The 22,135-nt window shown below is 44.9% G+C and overlaps 1 protein-coding gene across 3 annotated transcripts in view; it reads left to right on the forward strand.

Moving 5' to 3' along the window:
- The first annotated feature begins 1,379 nt into the window (after positions 1-1,379).
- The window catches only part of LAMP3 (lysosome associated membrane protein 3), a 34,766-nt gene continuing 14,010 nt past the window's right edge, over positions 1,380-22,135 (forward strand). For 2 of the 3 annotated variants that reach the window (XM_022571273.2, XM_022571266.2), the window contains exons 1-4: positions 1,382-1,575; positions 8,603-9,333; positions 10,214-10,342; positions 20,012-20,069. In XM_022571273.2, the coding sequence (XP_022426981.1) occupies positions 1,527-1,575; positions 8,603-9,333; positions 10,214-10,342; positions 20,012-20,069 (967 nt within the window). In that variant the 5' untranslated portion in view covers positions 1,382-1,526. The other variant, XM_089910792.1, reaches the window with a different exon arrangement.

Raw genomic sequence — 22,135 nt, forward strand, 5'->3', positions numbered from 1 at the left:
TCCTTTCCTCATCTAGTGTGTTTCTAAGTAGCAAACAATTGATCAGTCACTCTCTAGCTATTTATATCAATAAATGTTTCTCAACTAGGCAGTAAGCAACTTGAAAGCATATATTATATTCTACTCCAGAGCACCTCTTCAGCTGTAGTACAGCATAGTGCTTAAAATCCTAGACTTTCAAGCCGACTGGATTCATAGCCCAGCTTCTTCATTTATTATCTAAGTGATTTTGGGCAAGTCACTTGACCTCTCTATGCTCAGTTTCCCCATCTGTGAAATGGGACAACAATAATACTATAGTGCCCACATAGAGTGGCTGTGGGGCTTAAATGGAATAAGAAGAGTGTCTGGCACAGAGTATCTGCTTAATTATTGTCTGTTGAATAAATTGACTCAAAGTCCAGAATTCTAGACAGCAAGTAGCTGAAATTAGGTCAACTGACACAAATTAATCTTCACCTTCCACCCTAAAAATTCAATTTGGAAACACACCCCTTGCTTTGGTAAATTTGCTTGATTACAGCAACATAGTAAGATAAAATAGTTGCCAAAGTTGTTTTTCAGGAAATGGTTTGAGACTAAACTGAAAGCCCTAAACCTAGTAATCAGGAGGGTATCCTGATAAACTGCCTATATGTGTGTTCCTCACGGGGACTCACAGCTCTGGGAGAGAGACCACCATTGTTTTGTCTAATTAATAGAGGAAGGAGATAAGACATGAAAAGGTTGCCTTTTGAAGACATTCAATATTATTTGTGTTCCAGGAAAACCACCTGGGAGTAGTCATTGTTATCCCTGTTATACAACAGAAGAAACCGAGGCTCAGAGAGGTTACCCAAGGTCATACAGCCGGTGAGTTGGCAGGGCCAGATTCAAACCCAGATGTCCCTGATTCCTGAGGTCACACTGACCCCTCCCACAAGGTGAAGTTCCCAGGTGAGGCTGCCTTGAGCAGAAAACAGGGCTGCCTCAGACTTCTTGTGAAAACACACAGAGACAGACAGCACTCTACCCATGGAGTTTTGACTCATGCTCACCCTCAGGACTGAGGGACTGGTTTTCTCCTGGCTGAGAAGGGTCTCTGGGTTTACAGAAATGTACTCAAGATCTTAGAGAAAAATGGAGACCCAACTTATGAGAGAAGGAAGCAGGCACTGCCACAGATCCACCACCTCTTGTGCAAAATGATCTCAGATGCCCTTCACCTTGGCTGGGGGACATGCCCCATCCCCCATCCCGTCGCTCACAAACACTAAAGGCAGAGATGAAAGTGCCTGCCTTCACACAAGAGCCACTTGTGGTTTCCCTCCCCTCTCAGCACACCACTTGGGAGGGCCTTTCAGTTCTCATAACGCAAGTGACTTTGTTTTCTCTGCCACAAGTAATAAGGGGCAGAAGGAGGTGTCTACTTTGTTGCCAGAGCCTGCCCTGGAATTAGCCTTGCACCATTTGGAAGACCCAGCCTTGCTGAGCGCTGAGCCTAGCAGTCCCTTGGCGAGGCAGCGATACTCCCTGGCTCCCCAGTCATGTCCTGGCAGCTGTCTGCAGTGGTGGTGCTCTTCGTGTCCCTGGCCGGTGAGTGACACACATGACTTTCCATGGTGACCCTTCCACATCCGGTCCTATTAAATGTAAATGCATTCTAGTGCCAGTGACCAAGGTGGGACAGGACAGATTGGAGATAGCTGTAGTGGCTTCAGCTACTGTGGGTATTTGACTTGGGAATGCCTCATTATTACCTTACGTGTGGAGCACACCTTCATTTTTTTTTTTTTCCAGAGGCTTTCACAGTTTGGACTTGTTTTCCATGAGTCAGGCAGAGAAGGTGTCAACCCTGGAAGACAGTGACACTGCCCCTGGTTCCCAAATGGTCTGTAGGCACCGGATTAGGGAGAGTTTGCACAAATCTCTTTGATTTAAGAGATGGAGAACTGAGCCAGGGCTTAGAAATGGGGCTCTTGCCAAGAGCCTGGGGAAATCACGTCATGCCTTGCTTTTTCTGCTTTTCTTAAATGGAGCGCTATGTGTATATTATGTAACAGTGAGTTGTGAAGGTGAACGAGATGTGGTCTGACAAACTGCCGTCTCAGAAAGATGTAAGCCAGGGCATCAAAGATTTCTTGTTGCATTACCAGTATAGGTCAGATCAAAGAGACTGTCTGGGAAGCTGAGATTTTAATGATTCTTTTATGTCTGTGCCCCCTACTTTCACCAAGAACATTTTCTCCCTAGGACGTTGAGTCCTCTTATGTGCTTTATCAAGTTTGCTGGTTGATTCACAATTCCTTCCACTACCACTGACTTGAACATGTGAGGGAACTAGCTCTGTCCACATGGCCTCACTAACACGCTCAAATGGGAGACACAGCTGCACTTGAGTGTAACACGAATTGTCGTGAAAGTTGGAATTAGAGTTTCACATTCTTTTGGAGGCAAAATGAAAAGTAATCATTATGTTTAGCAGAGCAAGCCAATAAAAAAGCAGAAGATCTCAATGTAGCAGTAACCCTCAGTGACCTGTCTGTGGGCGCCAATTCAATGGCTGGCAGACGACTGGTGGATTCAGGAGGGCAATGAACGTGTGATAAATGCACAGGCAGGTGGAAAGGAAATGCCCACGTTGCCCTTTCGTCTCTGAGCTGTGCATTCTTAGAGGTGAACGTGGGCGCTCAGCTAACAAATGGCAGCCCTGAGATTTGCACCCAGGAAGTTCACCTTCGGGGTCCATGCTCTGCACTTCTGCACTATACTTCTGCATGCATATGTTCAAGAAATACTTGTTGAATTGCATGTGAGCAAAAACCATTCGACATTTTGCTTGGAGAGACATAGCTTTTAGGTAAGCTAACTATGTAATCTTTATCCAGCCACTTTGCTTCCCTGATCTCAAATTCGAACCCCATAAAATGAGGAGATTTAAGTTTGTATCAGTTAAGTTTAGGTTCAGCTGCACATAAGAGACAAGCGCCAAATAGTGAATTAAACAAGATAAGTGTCTGTTTCTGTCTCAAGTGAAAACAAGTCCAGAGGAATTCAGACCAGGTCTGTGTGGGGACTCATTCTTGTGGACCCACCATCCAATGTGTGACTTCTACCTGCAAGGTCTCCTCATGGTTCTAGATGTCTGCTGGAGCTCCAGCCGTCACATACACATTGCAGCCTGATTAAAGGAGGAAACAGGAAGGCAATAGAGAGGCCCCCTAGGTGACTGAGCTCCCTTCAAGCAACCTTCCCAGAGGCCCACATAACCCTACCACTTGTATTGCTTTGACTTGAACTCAGTCACATTCCTACCCATCTGGAAAGGAGGCTTAGAGATGGGGGGCTTTATTCCATGCAGCAAGTGCTTGGCTTAAACTCATGGCTCAGTTACTAAGGAAAACGGAGAGACTGGATTTTGGTGTAGTCAGCCAGCAGTCTCTGACACAGGGTTAGAGCCCCTTCTGCTCAAGGGTTTTCTTTGAGCCTCAAGTCCCACAGAAAACTGACAGAGGCAGGATTTACATCTCTCTGCTAAAAGGCCTAAGATTAAACTGTGAAACTGTGAACAGAATCTTGTCAAGGGCCCACCCCTGCTGCCCCACACATCCAGAAACGGTCTTCCTGCCGCATCCAGCTAGGGCTACCTCTGCTGCCCGGGGAGGTGCCAGAGAAAGTGCTCAGGAGTTAAGCTCGACTCCCTGCCCCTGGACATGGCCACAGCACTCCATCTACTCCCCAGCTGTGCTCCTTAGAGCTCTGCAAAAGGTAGCCTCTGAGACCTGCCAGGTCGGCTCCCTGCTGGCCCTCCTCCTGACCCCTCCTCACACCCTCCCAAGCTCCCATGATGCTGACTCTGCTGTTCTGCAGAGACATTCCAGGCTCTGAAGCCCCATGCCTTTACACATACTCTTTCTCCTGCCTGTGGGATGCCATCTACTTTCCTGTCTGCCTGAAGAATTTCTCCTTGTGATGGATTCCCCGCCTCACCCCATAGCACTCAGGGCCTGCTTCAATAATAACACCTGGGCTCCCCTGGTGGCGCAGTGGTTGAGAATCCACCTGCCAATGCAGGGGTTCCGGGTTCAAGCCCTGGTCCGGGAAGATCCCACATGCCGCGGAGCAAGTAAGCCCGTGTGCCACAACTACTGAGCCCGCAAACCACAACTACTGAGCCCATGTGCCACAACTACTGAAGCCCGTGCCTAGAGCCCGTGCTCCACAACAAGAGAAACCACCACAATGAGAAGCCCATACACCACAACAAAGAGTGGCCCCCGCTCGCCTCAACTAGAGAAAACCTGCACACAGTAACAAAGACCCAATGCAGCCAAAAATAAATAAACAAATAAATTTATTAAAATAATAATAATAACACTTGTCACACTGAGGAGTATAGTCCATTTCTGTGTGTGCCTCACAAGGCTTTGCCCCCCTGAGAACAAAGACCTAACCCCAGTGCCTGGCCTGGAGCTTGGCTCAGAGGAGGCGCCTCTGTATCTGCTGAATTGGGTGTGGCGGGGAAACCAAACTAAGGCTCTCTGGGAAGGCCCGACTGTCTGGGAAATACCTAAAGAAGCAGTCCTTGTGTGGTCACTGGCTTTCCCAGGGCCTGGCCGATGGATTATCTCTCACTCCTCCTGCGAGTTGTAGGGAAACCAAAACTTTCTCACGCCCCTTCCTGCAGTTCACCATCTAGAGGAATACAAACAAGGGGTTAAGGCTCTGGGGTGCTCATTTGCTGAGTCTCTTGAATCCTGGAGAGGAGACGCTGAGGTTCTGGGAGTGGGAGCTTCGCAAATCAGTCTGTGGACTTCAGGCTGTGTTCTTCTGAGTAGAAGGAGAACTGAGAGAGTCTGAGCTGTGCCCTGCCCTTGCTTCTGCCCACTGCCCACTTTGTGGTTTTCAGACAGACCAGTGAACTTGACTAAACCTCTAGGCCAAAGATCCCACTGAAAACTGTGACCCAATTTTGACCGAGATTGGTCATATATGTGTGGTCATAAGCATAGATTTTGTAAAACAGAGTATTTTTCAGAGCATTATTTCCATTGAGTCCCTAACAAACATATGAACTTTCTGGGATGTATTTCAATGCACAGCATAGCTACCTCTGTCAAATTTCCATCTAACTGCCTGCCCATCTTTTATACCCCACACTCCTACAGGGAGATGAGGAGAGGAGGGGAGGGACCAGAGTGGAGAAAGAGAAGAATATTAGAACAATATTTCCCAGACTTGTTTAATTGTAACACACTCTGTTACTTTCAGTCACTTTTGTTCCTGCCACCTACCAGCCCAGGCTCCTGTCCGCCTCAAGGTCACATACCATATGGAGACACCATCACCTCCAGGCACCTCACAAAGACTTCCTATATACCAAGCACACTTGACAGTGTACCATGAGTCTTCTTGTCCTGTTTGGGGTGCTGTGCGTTCATGAATGGCCTATGTGCTTTTTTCCCTTACTTGAGTTCATTCATCACTGCTGAGAGAGGAGTTCTAATTGCATTATGAGGAAGGCTCCCCCTTTGAAAGGGTGTGCTACTCAGTTGAGGAAATTCTACTCAGTTGAGAAGATTTGCTTTGGTTCATAAGCATAAGCTGTACACAGTGGGATTTTATCAAGGACCTAATCTTCCAGGAGAGCAAAAGTCAGGTGGTTCCCAGTCTCCCAGAGTTCTCTGCAGCAATCTTTGCTTTTTACTACAAGATATTCCTAGATACCACATCTGGGAGTGAATTCTATTTCTTCATAGTAATACTATGACCCTAACTGGGTTCCCGTTGGGTTCTTGACCCAGGGAACAGCAACTCAGGTTCAGCCCAAATGAATTATGCAAATAAATCTTCAACAACTGTCAACCTTCATAACAATCTTGAAAGGAAAAATCTTGCTCCAAGCTCTACAGTATGGGCATAAAGGCACCACGTATGATTTTACAAAGATTTGTGAAGTAAATCTATAGCCCATAAAATCTGCAACTCTCAAATATCATACATTTCAATTGTCGAAGTAAACATTTTAGATACAAGAAAAGACTCTTTAGTAATAGTCTCAAGTAACTTAATGTCATTAATAATGTCTTCTTTAAAGGTTATCAAAGGCATTTTGAACTGATACTTTTGTCTTTCCCATTTTGCAAACCAGCTGTGCAGAAATAATTTATAAGTGCTACTACTGGGCTTAAAGTTAGCCTTTTCTTCTGGAAAATAATCACTGTTTTAGCATATGGGCCTTTGAAAGACTCTCTGAGGACCACCGTTATGAGGGTTTAGTGAACTGGGGTCACTGGAGGGGCACCCTACTCTTCTCTCCTCTGCTTTTGTCTCTTCTCTTACCATTCTTCCCAGTGACACGCACCACCTCCACCCATGCCCAGATCCAAGGGCAGGCTTTGGTTCAGACAGGGGCTTGAGTCTCAGCTTCAAAATTTACTAGTTGTGTGATTATGGTCAAGTTAATAGAATTTTCTAAACCTGAGTTTCCTCATCTGAAAGACAGATAAAGATTAGTACCCGTCAGAGGGTTTTTGAGAAGAGCTGGTGAAATAAGACCCTCGACCTGAGGCCTGCCATGTAGTAAGTGTTCAGTAACTTGGAATTTTTATTGCTATGGGGAAAGTACCCACCTAGAAATGTATTGGATGAAAGGGAGAGATAGTAAAGGTGTTTATGGATGACTTTAATTAGATATGAAATTCAGGACTTTATAAACACCAGCATAGAGTGATCTTCTTTCCCTTTTCCCCGTGTTTTACCAAGTCACTGCTCAGCACCGGGCAGTAACAGCTCCAATGAGTGAAAATACAATGCGTAAACATAGTGAAACCATAGCATTGAAGAGACAGTGCCATCTCTCAGTGTACCTGATCGTAAGCTCCCAAGGGACATCACCTGCAGTTGTCTAATTTCTGGCTTGCTCTGTGCTTGGAAGGAGACAAGGCTAGAACTATTCTGGTTGAAAAAGATTCAGAGGCCTTCGGCCCTGAAGGGATGACCCAGGAGAGGACCTGTGACGATAATACACACTCTAGGCATGCTTAATAGTCCAGGAAAGCTTTCACTCAAACCACCTTGTTTGAGCCTGTTAATAACCCTAGGAGGTCTACAATGCTGTAACCACCATTTACACATTCAGTTATTTATTCATTCATTCCGTATCCACTGAATACCTTCTATGCACAGGCACTGGTGGTGAAAAAAATTACCCATAGTTCCCACCTTGAGGTTGCTTTTCATCTAGTGGGAGAGAGGCACAATTAATAAATAAACATATAATCAGGGCTGATATTCTGCTGGTACACACTGTCTGGACAGGCTTATTGTTAAATATTTGAATACCATCCCCTTATATAATTACAAGCTGTGATTAATGCAGTGAAGGCAATGAATATAATACTGCGATGGAGAATTGTGGGGATGGGGAACTGTTTCATGTGGGAAGGATGGGGAAGACTCTTTGAGGAGCTGACATTTCAGCCAAACCATGAAGGATGGCACACCAGATATATCAGAGCACTTATGGATTAATTTAATTCCTTAGTTGGAAAAGTCTGCACTACTCTAAAGGTTAAGTAAGGGAATGACAGAAACTGGGGTACATTTTGAAAACTGATGGCGGGACTTCCCTGGTGGCTCAGTGGTTAAGAATCCGCTTGCCAGTGCAGGGGACACGGGTTCGAGCCCTGGTCCAGGAAGATCCCACATGCCACAGAGCAACTAAGCCTATGCGCCACAACTACTGAGCCTGCGCTCTAGAGCCCGTGAGCCACAAGTACTGAGCCCATACACCACAACCGCTGAAGCCCAAGCGCCTAGAGCCCGTGCTCCACAACAAGAGAAGCCACCACAATGAGAAGCCCACGCACCGCAAGGAAGAGTAGTCCCCGCTCGCCACAACTAGAGAAAGCCCGCACACAGCAACGAAGACCCAACGCAGCCATAAATAAATAAATTTATTAAAAGAAAAGAAAAGAAAAGAAAACTGATGGTGAAATAAAAAATGGAAGGGAACTGAATCTCTTGTCATTGGAGGTAATTATGCATAGATTGGCAGAACACATGGCAAATATCCAACAGTACAATTCACACATCAGATTAGGGTTTGTACTAGATAATCTTTAAGGTCCCTTTCAAACCTGGGATTATATGATTCTCTGAAAACTATACAAGTCTGTGTAAATCTTTATTACTGTTATTCATGCTGCCCCAGCTCTATCAGGTCATCACAGCAGCACCCTACCCAGGAGCACACTCTATCCAGGAACTGTCTGGATTCACATTTGAAGATAGAAAGTGAAGAGGCATTGGCACTTAGATATCTAGCTGAGCATGCTCGCTGGGGTGATAGTACCACACCCCACACAGAGAAATGGGAAGAATATCTCCAGTATGCTCACAACCCTGTAAAAACATGGGTGCAACCAAAACGTTAAAATTGTGGCCTTGTGGTAGAATTTTGAGTGACCTTCACTTCACTGTTATTTCCTTGTAAATTTCCCCCAAATCTGAAAAACACATGTTAATTTTTAATGAAGAAACCTTAAAGTGGAGTGGGGGAGGGCTTCACTCATGTGAGCCATTGGTTGGTGTATTAACATTTTTGTTTCCTAATTTGCAGTGATTTTGCATTATGGCAGTCATGTGAGAGCAAAAGCGTTTCCAGAAATCACAGGCTATTCTCCACCTGCAACAGTACAGACCACAGCAAAACCTTCTCTCCTGCAGCCAACGAACCGTGTGCCTCAGAAAACTTTAGCAGCAAGGTCAACAGATGGGCATGTCACCTCTCAGATAGCTGTCACAGCATCCACCTCTGAGACCCTAACCACACACACAACCATAAAAATTCCAGCAACAGCTTCCCTGGTAACTGCAGACAGCACCCCCTCCACCAGCCCGACAGCCCACACCCTAGTCACAACCCTGGCCACACCCAACAAGTCACACACGGCTGCTCCAGTCACTGAGGCTACAATCAGCCCCAGCACAGGTCCCAGTCCACCACCATCCACCGTCACCCCGCCAGCCCACACAACTGGAGCCAGGCCGTCGACTGTCAGCCACACAACTGGGAAAACCACCCAACTCAGTAACCAGACCACCCTTCCAGCAACATTGTCCACCACACCACACAACAGCACAACCAGTCAGAAGCCTACTCAACCCACCCACACCCCAGGGCCCACCAACACAACCCACAGAGCCTCGCCTGCCACCATAGCTCCCAGGCCCACCCTCGCACCCCAGCCATCGTCAGCCAAGACTGGAATTTATCAAGTTCTGAACGGAAGCAAGCTCTGTATCAAAGCAGAGATGGGGATAGAGCTGACGGTTCAAGACACGGAGTCGGTAAGTCCGGCACAGGACCATAGCACTGCTTCAAAAAGTTTGAGTGGGGAGTGCCTTGCTGAAAATGGACGTTCCCCTGCATCCTGTATCTTGGAATGAAATAGGTATCTGCGGGCTCCTCTTTCTCCAAGGTGCTCTGTTACGAGGTGGATCTGTTTTAGAACACATACAAAAATAGACACTGATAGCGACTGTATGAATGAAGAAAGGCACACACCAAAATTTTAAATATGCACACCCTCCACTTTTAGCCACCATGGGCAGAGTGTTGGATGTGGCCAGCATTGACCCCAGCCTGGCCCTGCTCCTCTGGATGACTTCCAAGCCTCAGCAAGTTTCCTGTGAAATGAGAGGCTTGCATTAGATGGTCTTTGTGGTTCCAGCCAGCTGTGACATTAATATGAAAAATCCAGGTTAATGAGAAGATTGGAGAGGGTGGGAGTGGGGCTTAGATTATTTGATTTACTGAAAGAATCACTATAAAAATTCTTCCTTTTTTTGCACAGTTTTTATGATTTCTAGTAAAACTTCCACACTTGGTTTTTATTTGAAACAGAAGTACATTAGATAGCAGAACCTTTCCTGTAGCGCCCAACATGTTTGCTTGAACAAAAATTAAATTCTACACGGTTTTTCAAGAATATACCTGCCATGAATTATCTATCAAGGAACTCCTCTCTGTGAGAGCACTCCTTCTTTAAAAAAAGTCTTTTAAACATAACAGTTTGGAAATGAGAGGTGTCTTCCAGGGACTTTGAAATTCTCCAGTGAACACCCACTAGCCTGGAGTTTCAGGCTCAATTACCAGCCTGTGCTTCTGGTCTCCCAGCTAGAGTTTTCTTTGACATTCCGTTGAGCCAATCTATTTTATTTGGTTTAGGTTTTTTCACCTCAGAAATACTTCAACATCGACCCCAATGCAACCCAATCCTCTGGGAACTGTGGCTTCCGAAAATCCAACCTTCTCTTGAATTTCCAGGGTGGATTTGTGAATCTGACATTTACCAAGGTGAGGCTGAACTCCTTACACTAACCTGCTCTAGCATCGCTTTCCCTGTCCCTCACCCTGGGGCCCGGTGGTGCAGTCCCACACTTTAAGTTCCAGGGGAAACAGACCTCAGAGCCTTTCGAGATTTCTCTGATAAGAATAAGGGTCATGGAGACGGAGAGGAGGCAAGTGTCGACATCTTCTGTTTGCTTTCTTCCCTCTTCAGCCTCCTCTGTGCGGCCCAAGAAGGGCTTTGATGCCTCTTGAGAGAGATGTGGCCTTGGGGAACCTGGCCGAAGTGCCATTTGCAAACCACCCCAAGGAGGAAGCTGTACCGATGAACAGACCCATAGAAATACCCAGTGGGCAAAAAGAAACAGGATTACTCTGAGACCAAAGTCAAATGTCACAATAGGTTCTTTCCAACCACAGAAGGCAAAATTCAGGGACTAACCAGGGGCTGGGTTTTCCAGGCCATATCCTGGAGTGGGGTAGACAACTGAGTAGAGTGGAAAAGCATGGTCATGAGATCAGAGTCTTGGCTACAAATTTGACTCTGTTCTCCTTTTGACATCAGGCAGGCAACTTAATCTGTTTGAGGTTTGTTTATTTGTTTGTTTATCATTTGAAAAATGGGGAAAAGAATGAAAGATCACTCCCGTAAAGAGCTTTGTTCAATACATGGAAAGTGGATGCTCAATAGCCACTGTAGCTGTGATTACAGTGACTGAAAAGGACAAATGTCTTGGGAACACAGTGATGGTCAACCCCCTCTCAAAGGAGGCTTGCCCCTGCTTGGTCCAAAGTGTCTTTCAAATAAGCCAAGAGGACCCTTGCAGCTGGGACTCGGTGTGGGCCTTCTTCTTACCTGTCTAAAGTGACCCCTGAAGTTAGAGGGTCTTGGTTAGCAGATCTTGGAGAGCAATGAGCACAGACTTTGGGATCAGACAAACCAAGATTGACTCACAGCCATAATACTTACTAGCTGCGTGACCTTGGACTAGTTGGGGCATGTTTCCTCATCTACAAAAAGGAACTAGTTATAGCTACTTAGTGGGACCCTTGGGAGAATTAGAAATGGTATATGTAAACCATCTAGCACAGTGCGTGATACATGCAATGGTGTTTATTGCATGGAGTTATTATTATTGTTAATGTTATTGACTTGGTCTCATAAGCTTTTTTTTTTTTTAACTGGAGTATAATTGCTTTACAATGTTGTGTTAGTTTCTGCTGTACAGTGAAGTGAATCAGCTGTATGTATACCTGTATCCCCTTCCTCTTGGACCTCCCTCCCACCCCACACCCCCATCCCATCCCATCTAGGTCGTCACAGAGCACTGAACTGAGTTTCCTGGTCTCATAGCCTTTGTTCTTCTCATGATACTTTTCTCCTTAAGGTAGAAATGCCCCTGAGAAGTTGGTGGTTTCCTTTCAGTACCAAATGGAAACAAGCATAGTCCTTCACCAGAACATTCAGGGCAGAATAAACGCTCTGTTCCTGCACAACTGAAGTTGATCTAAAAAGGTGTCAGGGATTTTTTGAAAGTCACTTTGGCAAAATGGCAGAGAATAGGCATAAGCATTTATGCTTTAGTCTAGGGCTTGATCCCACCCAGCCCACTGCCCCTGTGAATAATTGCCTACAGAAAGGCGTCAGGAACCTCCAGTGTCTGTGTGGGGCACACAGTGGCCACTGCTGCCGGGCCGCAGGCAGGAGTGTCTTGGCACCTTTCGATGTCTTTCTTTGCTCCTTTCCTCTGTCTCCTGGAACGATGCCTTCAGGCTGGGCTCTGTTTGACCAAGCTCCACCCAAGTGCCGAATCCCAGCCGTTCTGGAAATCCTCTATGCCTCCAGAGGGTGGACAGGAAATGAGTGTCCAGTAGAGCAGGAAGGACCAGCAGGGCTCCCTGCCCCCAACACCTTCGGGAAGGAGCAAGGTGAGCCGCTCTCAGTCCACGGCCCCAGGTATTGCAACAGCTGCTTTGCCTGAGTCTCACCAACCAAACTCACCTTATTCATTCCACTGCCAGCACCAAAACCCGGAGCAGGCACCCTTAGCTATGCCCCAAGAGAAAGCAAAAAGGCTCATAGAAAGTAAAAGTTCCCACCAGCCTTAGCCCTTCTGGGGAACTTATGCATTTTAAAAGAGAAGTTGTTTAAGCCAGAGCAGTGGCCACAAATCCAAAGATTACAGGGGCTAAGCATAGAACTTAATGAGTGAAGTAGTGAAAAAGTAAAAATGTCTTTTTCCTTGAAACGGGCAGCTCTTATTTTTTATTTTGACACCTTTGAGGAAGACTTTATTTCCCCATTAAATCTGCATATGAAAAATGTTAGAGTAAGTGTGAGGTGACAAGCGGCAGCCTCAGTAGTGACGGGACAAGAGGGAGGGGTTGGGAGTACCCGTCTCCCTACCAGCCACTCCTCAGCTCCAGCTGGCGGGGTTGGTGGTGGGGCTGGCACCTAGCCCTGGGGACTGTCACTGTCCTTTATGGTAGGTGTTCATTCTGGACGGTGGGGTGTCCTGCATGGCCACTGCCCTACTGTGCCCATTAAATATTTACACATCACCTCTATCAGGTAGTAATAAGAGACCAGTGTTTGTCAACACTTACTGTTCAAGAGAAGGTAGAAATCCCAATCTTCTTCTGAAAGCACATGACTTTTTAGTGTTGGCAACACATTTTTTAGACATTTGAACACTCCATTGGTCAAACAAAACGAAACACAGCTGTAGGCCCGCTTTGGCCTGTGGATCCCAGCACTGTGCCTTCTGCCCTAACGGGGGAACTATGTGAAATACACTTAGGCAGGAAAGCTGTCTAGATCCTTCCACAAGAGAAGTGGGCTCAACAATCCAGTCAACCACTTTTCACATGTTGCTACCTTCTACACCAGTGCTTCTCAACAGCAACAGTATTAACACTTGGGTTTAAACAGATAAGTCTTTGGGGCAGGGGCTGTCCTGAGCCTTGTGGGATGTTGAGCAGCATCCCTGGCTCCTGCCTACTAGATGCCAGTAGCAACACCCAACCTCAGCTGTGACAACCCAAAATGTCTCCAGACATTGCTAAATGTCCCCTGAGGGGCAAAAGCACCCTCGGTTGAGAACCAGTGCTCTAGAGAAAAGAGAGAGCCTTAGAAAATAGGAATACATGTTAGTTATAACATAATAGATGTTATAAAGAGAACCAAGTTGTAGAATGATAAATGGATGCTGATTAGCAAGACTGATTTGTCAGCCAATTTACCGATAAGAATTTACTGAGCACCTACTTTGTCGCCAACACTGAGCTAGACATAACAGGAGAAATAAAAGAAATATAGGCTATAGTTTTAGGTTTCAAATCATGTACAATAATTTGTCATTTTTAATATTGAAATACTGCCAATGGCAGAAACGTAAAGAAGAACTTGCCTCCTAAACTGTCACTTGTTGTTGTCAGTCAAGACTTCACTTATCCATATTATTACTGTGTGACCATGGACAAGTCACTAGCTTAGTGAGCCTTAGTTTCCTCCACTATAAGATGGGACCAACCAGGACCTATTTTGTTGGGCCACTGTGAGGGTGAACTGGGCTGGTGTATGTGAAAGTGCTGAGCACCGCGTCTGGAGAGGTGGGTTTCCTGTCTCGTTTCTCTCAGTTTCATTTTTTAAAGAACCAAAATCGCTTCCATGTCAATGTCTCATTTGATTAAGGTGACAGTGCTGAAAGCTGTTCAGACCCTTCAGCTGCAAGATAAATATATCTCCTTTCCCCCTACTCCCCACAACTTCCTTGTTTTAAAGGATATTTTGTTTTAAAAACATCTTTCAGTAACTGTGTAGAGTTTATGTTTCTGTTCAACACTATCCCTTTCTCATCCACCTGGTTGGAAGGGCAGTGCAAGCCTCCAGCACCGGCTCTGGGACCTGGGAGAAATCAGTCACCAGGAGAGAGGAGCACCAGGGCAAGGCAGTGAGTTGGAGTCGGTGAGGTCTGGAAGTCGAATAGTGCCCACCCACCTGGTGTTTCTCCAGAGCCTTTCAGGGGCATTCGGAGCCCTCTTAGCTTATAGACTCCTGAGGACTGTTATCAGTGTTCAAATGTTAACACACTCAGAGTGCGCTGTTTAGAACTTGCCAAGTGTGCGGCACCATTTCCTGCCCTGTTTTCCCTTGTGGGGTTCCCTCTGCCTGGAATGCCCCTCCCACCCCTCATTCATCCTTTGAGATGAATTATCAATTCATCTTCACTCTGTGGAGTCTCCCCACCCCGATCCCCATGTCCATCCCAGGTAAAACTGGGACACTTTCTTCTCTTGGTTTCCTGACCCTCCATATATTCCCCGACCTCCATAAATGCACTTACCACACATTTTGCCATCTTGAAGGCAAGTCTTGACTTATTCATGTTCCTCTCTCTAGTGCCCAGCCCTGACTTAATACACAGTATACCTTTAACAAATGAATCCATAAAGGAGCGAATGAATCTAAATTTCACAGAGAACTCTGGGGCAAGTTGCCAAAAAGTAGACCAGCAGCTCTAAGGAAATAGCCTCTTTGGCCTCTTTTTGTGACATTCAGAGCTGAGGTTTCTTTTCTTTCTTTCTTTCTTTTTTAACTTTTTATTTTATATTGGAGTATAGTTGATTAGCAATGTTGTGTTAGTTTCAGGTGTACAGCAAAGAGATTCAGTTATACATATACCTGTGTCTATTCTTTTTCAAATTCTTTTCCCATCTAGGTTGTTACATAACATTGAGCAGAATTCCCTGTGCTGTACAGTAGGTCCTTGTTTGTGATCCTTTTTTTTTTTTTTTTTTTTTTTGCGGTATGCGGGCCTCTCACTGTTGTGGCCTCTCTTGTTGCCGAGCACAGGCTCCGGACGCAGAGGCTTAGTGGCCATGGCTCAAGGGCCCAGCTGCTCCGCGGCATGTGGGATCTTCCCGGACCGGGGCACGAACCCGTGTCCCCTGCATTGGCAGGCGGACTCTCAACCACTGCACCACCAGGGAAGCCCTGTGATCCATTTTTAATATAGTAGTGTGTGTATGTTAATCCCAATCTCCCTAACTATCCTTCCCACCCCCCAACACACTTAGAGTTCATTCTCTAAGTCTGTGAGTCTGTTTCCAGAGCAGAGGTTTCTTGATGAAGTCGACAACATTGAATAAAAAAAGGCCTGATCGATGTCCACATCCTGAACATCTGTGACTGTGAAACTCCCACGATACATTTTGCAGAAGTTGAGGAGAGGACCCTGGGCCTCACAGTCTTTGGCAAGCTGCATTCCTGGGCAGGCTTGACTGGCTGGCTTGCTCTGGACCCTGTCCTTTGCTAAGGAGAGTGTTTAAGTTCCTTGAATTAAGACCTTTTGATGAGATATTGCAGAGTTCTCTTTAGACACTGGCGGTGAGGAGCCACGTTGTCAGCAGCCATTGGTTCAGTAGTGAGATGGTACTTCTGCAAATGGTCCCTTCACATGGACATGCTATAAGTGCTAAAGTACCATATTCAGCTATTAGGAGTCCTTGGCCCCCTTTTGTCACTCTCCAACCTCAACCCCAAATGAGAAGAACATCTGGCAGAGAATAACCCCGTGGGTTTCAAAGGAGAACGCACTATAAATTGCAGAATATAAATTGCAGAATGTGTGGCATGTAATTTCCCTTGGGCTTTGGGTTAAATCTGACACCTGCTTGAAGCTCTCAACCTCCCCACCACTGCCTTCCTCTGTATCCACCCCATTCCCATTCCTGAGAGCTAAGGTTTCAGCCTGGTTCTTTAATCCATAGGGCTAGCTAAGCTTAGCTCACTGGCTTGCTCTCTCTTTCTTTCTGTTTGTGGTGGATCTGAGCTCTAGGATATAGATTAAAAATTATCATCTGAGGGCTTCCCTGGTGGCGCAGTGGTTGAGAGTCTGCCTGCCAATGCAGGGGACACGGGTTCGTGCCCCGGTCCGGGAGGATCCCACATGCCGTGGAGCAGCTGGACCCGTGAGCCATGGCCGCTGGGCCTGCGCGTCCGGAGCCTGTGCTCCGCAACGGGAGAGGCCACAGCAGTGAGAGGCCCGCGTACCGCAAAAAAAAAAAAAATTATCATTTGATCTCAATGAGAGAGGTTTACTGGGAAGGGGAAATCTTTTTATTACTGTTGTTAACAACACTAGTTAAAATTTGAGTAAAGACTTTGTGATACGTTTTTTACATGATTCCTTCATTTAATACTCACATCAACCTAAGAGGTAAGTCCTGTTACTATTGTCCCCATTCTGCTACTGAATAAGAAAAAAAATTAAGTTTTTGCAATGTTCATCAAGATTCAACAACTTAACCTAGGTTACATGGGAACAGAGACATATTTTTAAAATAGTGTTTAAAAACTCTTAGCAACACTTTATTCTCCCAAATAGGAGGTTAACCACTCTCTTTATAACATTTCATAACCAACTGATTTGCTCAGCAACTTTGTTCTTTATGGATGGTGTAGCCCAGGAGTCAACAAGCTATGCCCCCCAACCCCCGACCAAATCCAGCCTGCCACCAAAAAAATGTACAGTCTATAAGCTAAGAATGGCTTTTACATTTTTTAATGGTTGGAAAAAAAAAAGAATATTCTGTGACATAGGAAATCATATAAATTCAAATGTCAGTGCCCATAAATGAAGTTCTTTTGGAATATGGTCACACTTATTTGCATATGTGTCATCTGTGGCTGCTTTTGTGCTAGAATGGTGGAGTTGAGTGGTTGCTACAGAGATCCACAAAGCCTAAAATATTTACCATATGGCTCTTTACAGCAAAAAACTTGCCAACCCCTCATATAGAATAAACTTCAGCTCTGTTACCATTCAAATTAGGCCAAATTCGGAATTTCTGAGTCTAAAAAAAATGCTTTGCTCTAGTTTAAATAAAAGACAACTTTATTTTCTTTAACACAACTCCACAGAAAAAGTGGGTACCATGGTCTAAATAAGACTCATTTGATATCAGCAGCATATATTATGTAAAACTTGGAATCTCAAGGAAACTAAACATTCCACTGAGCTCTTGTTTACAAAAGTTCACCTAACAAATGCTCTTCCTTCACCATGAAGATAGATAGCAGTTCAGTCCCAGTCAACGTCTGGCTAATTTTCACTCAGTCAAAACAGAAGGAAACCTGGGTACAGGCTCCGGACTCAGTCCTGTTACATTGTCAGATAAACTTGCAGTGAGTCTGATCACTGCCATCTGCTTTGGAAGGCCTCACCTTGGGTACTAGCCCTATAATTATAGCACCAGTTCTGGTAGAGCAGGAACAGCCCTTCCTGTCAGGGCATGCAGCTGGGAGGGCCCATGCTTGCTTTAATGCTTTACCTCCTCTCTTGGAATTCTTAATAATTTTTGATCTTGCATTTTTATTTTGAACTAGGTCCACAAATTATGTAGCTGGTCTTGCTTCCTATAGATGATTATATACAGGCAAATATATTCCAGGGAATGTGAAAGAAAGTTCTTGCACGACAAATTTTTTCTCTATAACCACATATCCCATCAAGGAAAGTGTAGAGCAAGATCCCATAGATAAGATCTTGCTTTGTCTCACCTACAGACAAAGTGAATCAGAGGTAGAGGCCTACCTCCTCTGAGCTCTTTGTTCTCAGCTGTAAAATGGGCTGAGAACATTTATTCTGCCTCAAGGGAGTTGTGAGGATCAAAGAAGGCAGAAAAATGCACTTAGTAAACTGTAAAACGATTAAAGACATACAAAGCACCCATTCCTTACAGCGAGGATAGTTCTAGGAGATGCCACAGGAGAGGGAAGACTTCAGGAGGTATCCCATGGAGCTCAGAGCTGGCCCCATCACTGTTTTCCTGCTACTCTTTAATCAATCTCTTGCTGCAGCCCAAGCAACTTCCAAAAACAAAGCCCTCATATCACTGCCCTGCTTAAAACCCTTCAATGGATTCTCTCTGCCCTTAGGATGGGGCAGGGATTTTATAACAGTGACTGTGGGCCCAGACATACACGTCTCTCTTATGCTAAAAGGGATCCCAAGTAAAGAATATCCTGGAATTCCCTGGCGGTCCTGTGGTTAGGACTCTGCACTTTCACTTCTAAGGGCCTGGGTTACTGGTCGGGGAACTAAGATCCCACAAGCCTCAAGGCGTGCCAAAAAAAAATAATAATAATAACCTGAATAAACTGTATGTAAAAGCAACCCAAGGGCCTGGGTCACAGTTGTTTTTCTCTAAAACAAATGGATGGTCCAAGCACATCATCCACATCATCCAACTTGCCTTTGAGACCCAAGACTGAGCACCTTGAATGAAGCATCTCGGTCTTATTCTTCCCCCAGGACCTAGAGCAATGCCTGGTCTGGAGTGGATATAAGAGAAGTTAAAGGCTAGCCAGGTGGCTTGGGGTCATATCTTCACCTGCCAACTATTAGGACTGTGACCTTGGGCAAGTCACTGAGCCTCCATTTCTTCTCCTAGTGGTTGTGGGGATTAAATAAGGTGAGGCACAGAGGTGCCTGCCACACAAGGTAAGAAGTGCCTGGCACAAGGCGAGAAGCCAGTGTGTGGAGCTGCTTCAATGAACTGTAGGATCTAGAGTTCAGTGCATCGATAGCAGTCACCTCACTGGAACAGTTTGTATTTCTGGAACCCTTATTGTGTAAGCAATCATCATTTCATCTACAAACAATATATAAATAGACTAGAATGTGGTCAAGATTATTATTGCTAAGATCCTTTAATGACTACTAAAAGTAATTCAATTTCAGATTCTGATTTTGGTTGCTCTACTAGTGTTTTTGGCAACTCACTTGCAGACAGTTTTCTAATGAATGTTTAAAAGCAGTAACACTGTAAATCACCTACTTTAAAAAATAAAAACTCCTTTTCCAGCTTAACTTTCATATCTCAATTCAATTCGTTTTAATGTTCCATACCCTGATTCTCTCAGGAAGTTATAGGGCTGTTTTGTAGGGTTTTTAGGTTTTTTTTTTTTTTTTTTTTTCAAAAGTACAGTCCCTGGATAAAACGTGGAGCACTGCTTTATAATTCTGAACACAACAACCTGGGGTCTTCTTCTAGAGAACAGCCAGTAATCTCAGGGTTAACCTTTTCTTTCCAGAATCCTTCATGGCCCCATGTAACCATTTTGGAGACATGAACCCATTAATCTGTTTAAAGTAATTGATACCCTATCCAGGAAAATCCACACACAATTTTGCATACACTGTTTTTCCCAGGGGGGGTTATGGACCCCATCAGATCCACCCACGGTAGCCTTAAGGATGAGTGGTCTCAGCTTGAATCCCTACCCTAAGATATTAATTACTAATAAGGGCTTAATGTATGCCCCCACCAACCCATCCACCTTCCAGATGTATTTGCATTATAAAAGGGGGAAACTTGGCCCAGCTGAAGGGACTCAAATAGTACCAGTGGAATTTGAATTTCAGGCTCTGGCAACAAGTATGCAATAGAGAAATTTTCAGCCAGGGGCAAGCCATTACTTATTGTATATTTATTGTATGATGTATTTACTTCTTTGGAAAATTTCAAACACAGTTGTGGCTCCATACCAACTAACCCAAACCCCCATATCAATGATTTAATAGCTGGAATCCTGCCTAAACAGTCTGTAAACTAGGATCATAAACATAAAAACAGAGATTACCCAAAAGTTGACACACTGCTGTTTTACAGGATGAAAACTCGTATTATATCAGTGAGGTGGAAGCCTATTTGACCATCTCAAATCCAGGTAAGTAGTTGGAGAAGCCTGTTCTACCAGCGATGATGCTATGTTTCTGGTTAGCCCAGTTTTCACCTGGCTAATACGTGATGCTGCCTTTGAGAAACAGACTGAGAGAGCAGCCAGCAGTGTAACTTTGAGGGAACTTATTATTAGTACATCTCTGTGTGCTTCAGTCTGCTTGTCTGCTCATGCAGCAAGTTGGCTACATTGTGTCAAATCAGCAACAATAGAGTTGAGTGACTTTTGGACAGATTTGCTGTTAATGGTGAGGTTTATTTTACACTCTGGGAATCATGCATTCATTCTACGAAAGTGTAGCTAGTGCCTGCTAGGTTCCAAGCCCTATAGTATGTACTCGGTATACCTAATTATCTAAACATATAGTCCCTGCCCTCATGGAGCTTACATTATAGAAGTGGGGAGAGGACATAAACAGATGCATTAAATTATAATATACAGTTAAATAGTGCTAAATTCTATGAGCAAAAAAAGCAGGATGAGGATGGAGAGGACTGGAAGGGGTAGTAGGGAAGCCCTCTGAGAAGAAAGCCCTCTCTGAAGAGGTGAGGTTTGAGCAGAGAGCTGTCCCCATTTGGGGACATCTGGGTCTGGGGAAGCTCTTTCCAGGCGGCAGGAACTGCAGGTGCCCAGGCTCTAAGGAGTGAGCTTGCTGGGGCACTCAAGGACCAGCAGGAACCAGTGTGTCCAAGAGAGCAAGCAAAGCAGCCAATGAGGTCTGAGGGGCAGCCAGGCCAGAGCACAGAGAGCCTGTGGGTAAGACAGGGGGGGGGGACTTTGGATTTTATTCTAAAGTGTGAAAAGATGCCATTGGAGGGCTTGGCGTAGGGAAATGACATATCAGATTTATATTTATAAAGGTTCACTTTGGTTGCTATATGAAAAATTACCCAAAGTAGAGCAAGTTGAAAGAACTCCTACAACGTTCACTTCTAGGAAAGTAATGCTCCCAGTCAAGTTGAGGGAGTTTCTCAGAGGCCTCAGATGTTTCCCCCGAAAGCCTAGACTTCAATAACACACTGTTAGTGAGCACCTCCTCCGTGCCAGGTCGTGTACTAAGAGTTTTCATGTCTCTTTTCTCCTCTTCAAAATTCTTTGGACTGGCTTAAACTTATTCTTTTATTAATTAAGGAACTTATACTAAAGAAACTTGCCGAGAAATGAAAATGTGAAGATGTATCTATTTTAAATATTAGCAATATTACATTGGTATTGCTCAAAAAGTTGTTGTCAATGATTATTGGTTAAATGTAAGTAAGATGTCACAGTTGACCTTTTCATATGCATTATCTCAAATGAGTCTCCTCATATCGACTGGGGAATAAATATTGTGCGTGCTAACATAAAGCAGCTAATGTTATCACTGGATAATGACCAAATTTTAGCTACTAATAGGGTAGTAACGTCTCAAGGGGCAGGAGAAGGGAAAGTCAGACCAGAAGCTAATTGAGAGGCTGAGGGAGGGGAAAGAATAACTCTAGGTCCGCATGCTCAAGGCTCAGGAGTGGCAGCAGGAACTGTCATACTCACAGTAATGATAATTTTCATGTCAATGGTGGCAGTGGTGGTGGTGTGAGTACAGTAGTTAGTTGCAGTTACAGGGGTAGTGACCGTGGTGACGTTAGCACGAGCAGTGGTAGTAGACTACCCCAGGATGTAACACAAGATACAGCAGCGTACATGGATAATTCAGTACATCATGTAGGACGTTTGCATGTATAAATGCAGGAGTCTGCAGTGAATACGACAGTAACAGGCAGGAGACACAACGGCACAGTAGTTAAGGTAACAAGCTCTAGAATCAGACGGCTTGAGTCCAAATACCACTTACTAGATGTATGTTCTTAGACGAATGTTTTCAACTCCGTCTTCTCATCTGTAAAATGGTGACAGTAGTACCTATCTCAAAAAATTTTTGTGGGAATTAAACAGGAAAATGCACAGCATTCAAGTACTTGCACAGCACCTGAAACACGGTGAGCTTACCCTCTGTGTGAGATGTTATGTCAGATGCAAGTGAACACACCCGCAGCAGCAGGAGAGGAGGGAACTTT

The sequence above is a fragment of the Delphinapterus leucas genome, chromosome 4 (assembly GCF_059928025.1).
Source record: "Delphinapterus leucas isolate spDelLeu-1000000601 "Yukka" chromosome 4, BTC_Dleu_Yukka2, whole genome shotgun sequence".
Taxonomy (NCBI): Eukaryota; Metazoa; Chordata; class Mammalia; order Artiodactyla; family Monodontidae; genus Delphinapterus; species Delphinapterus leucas.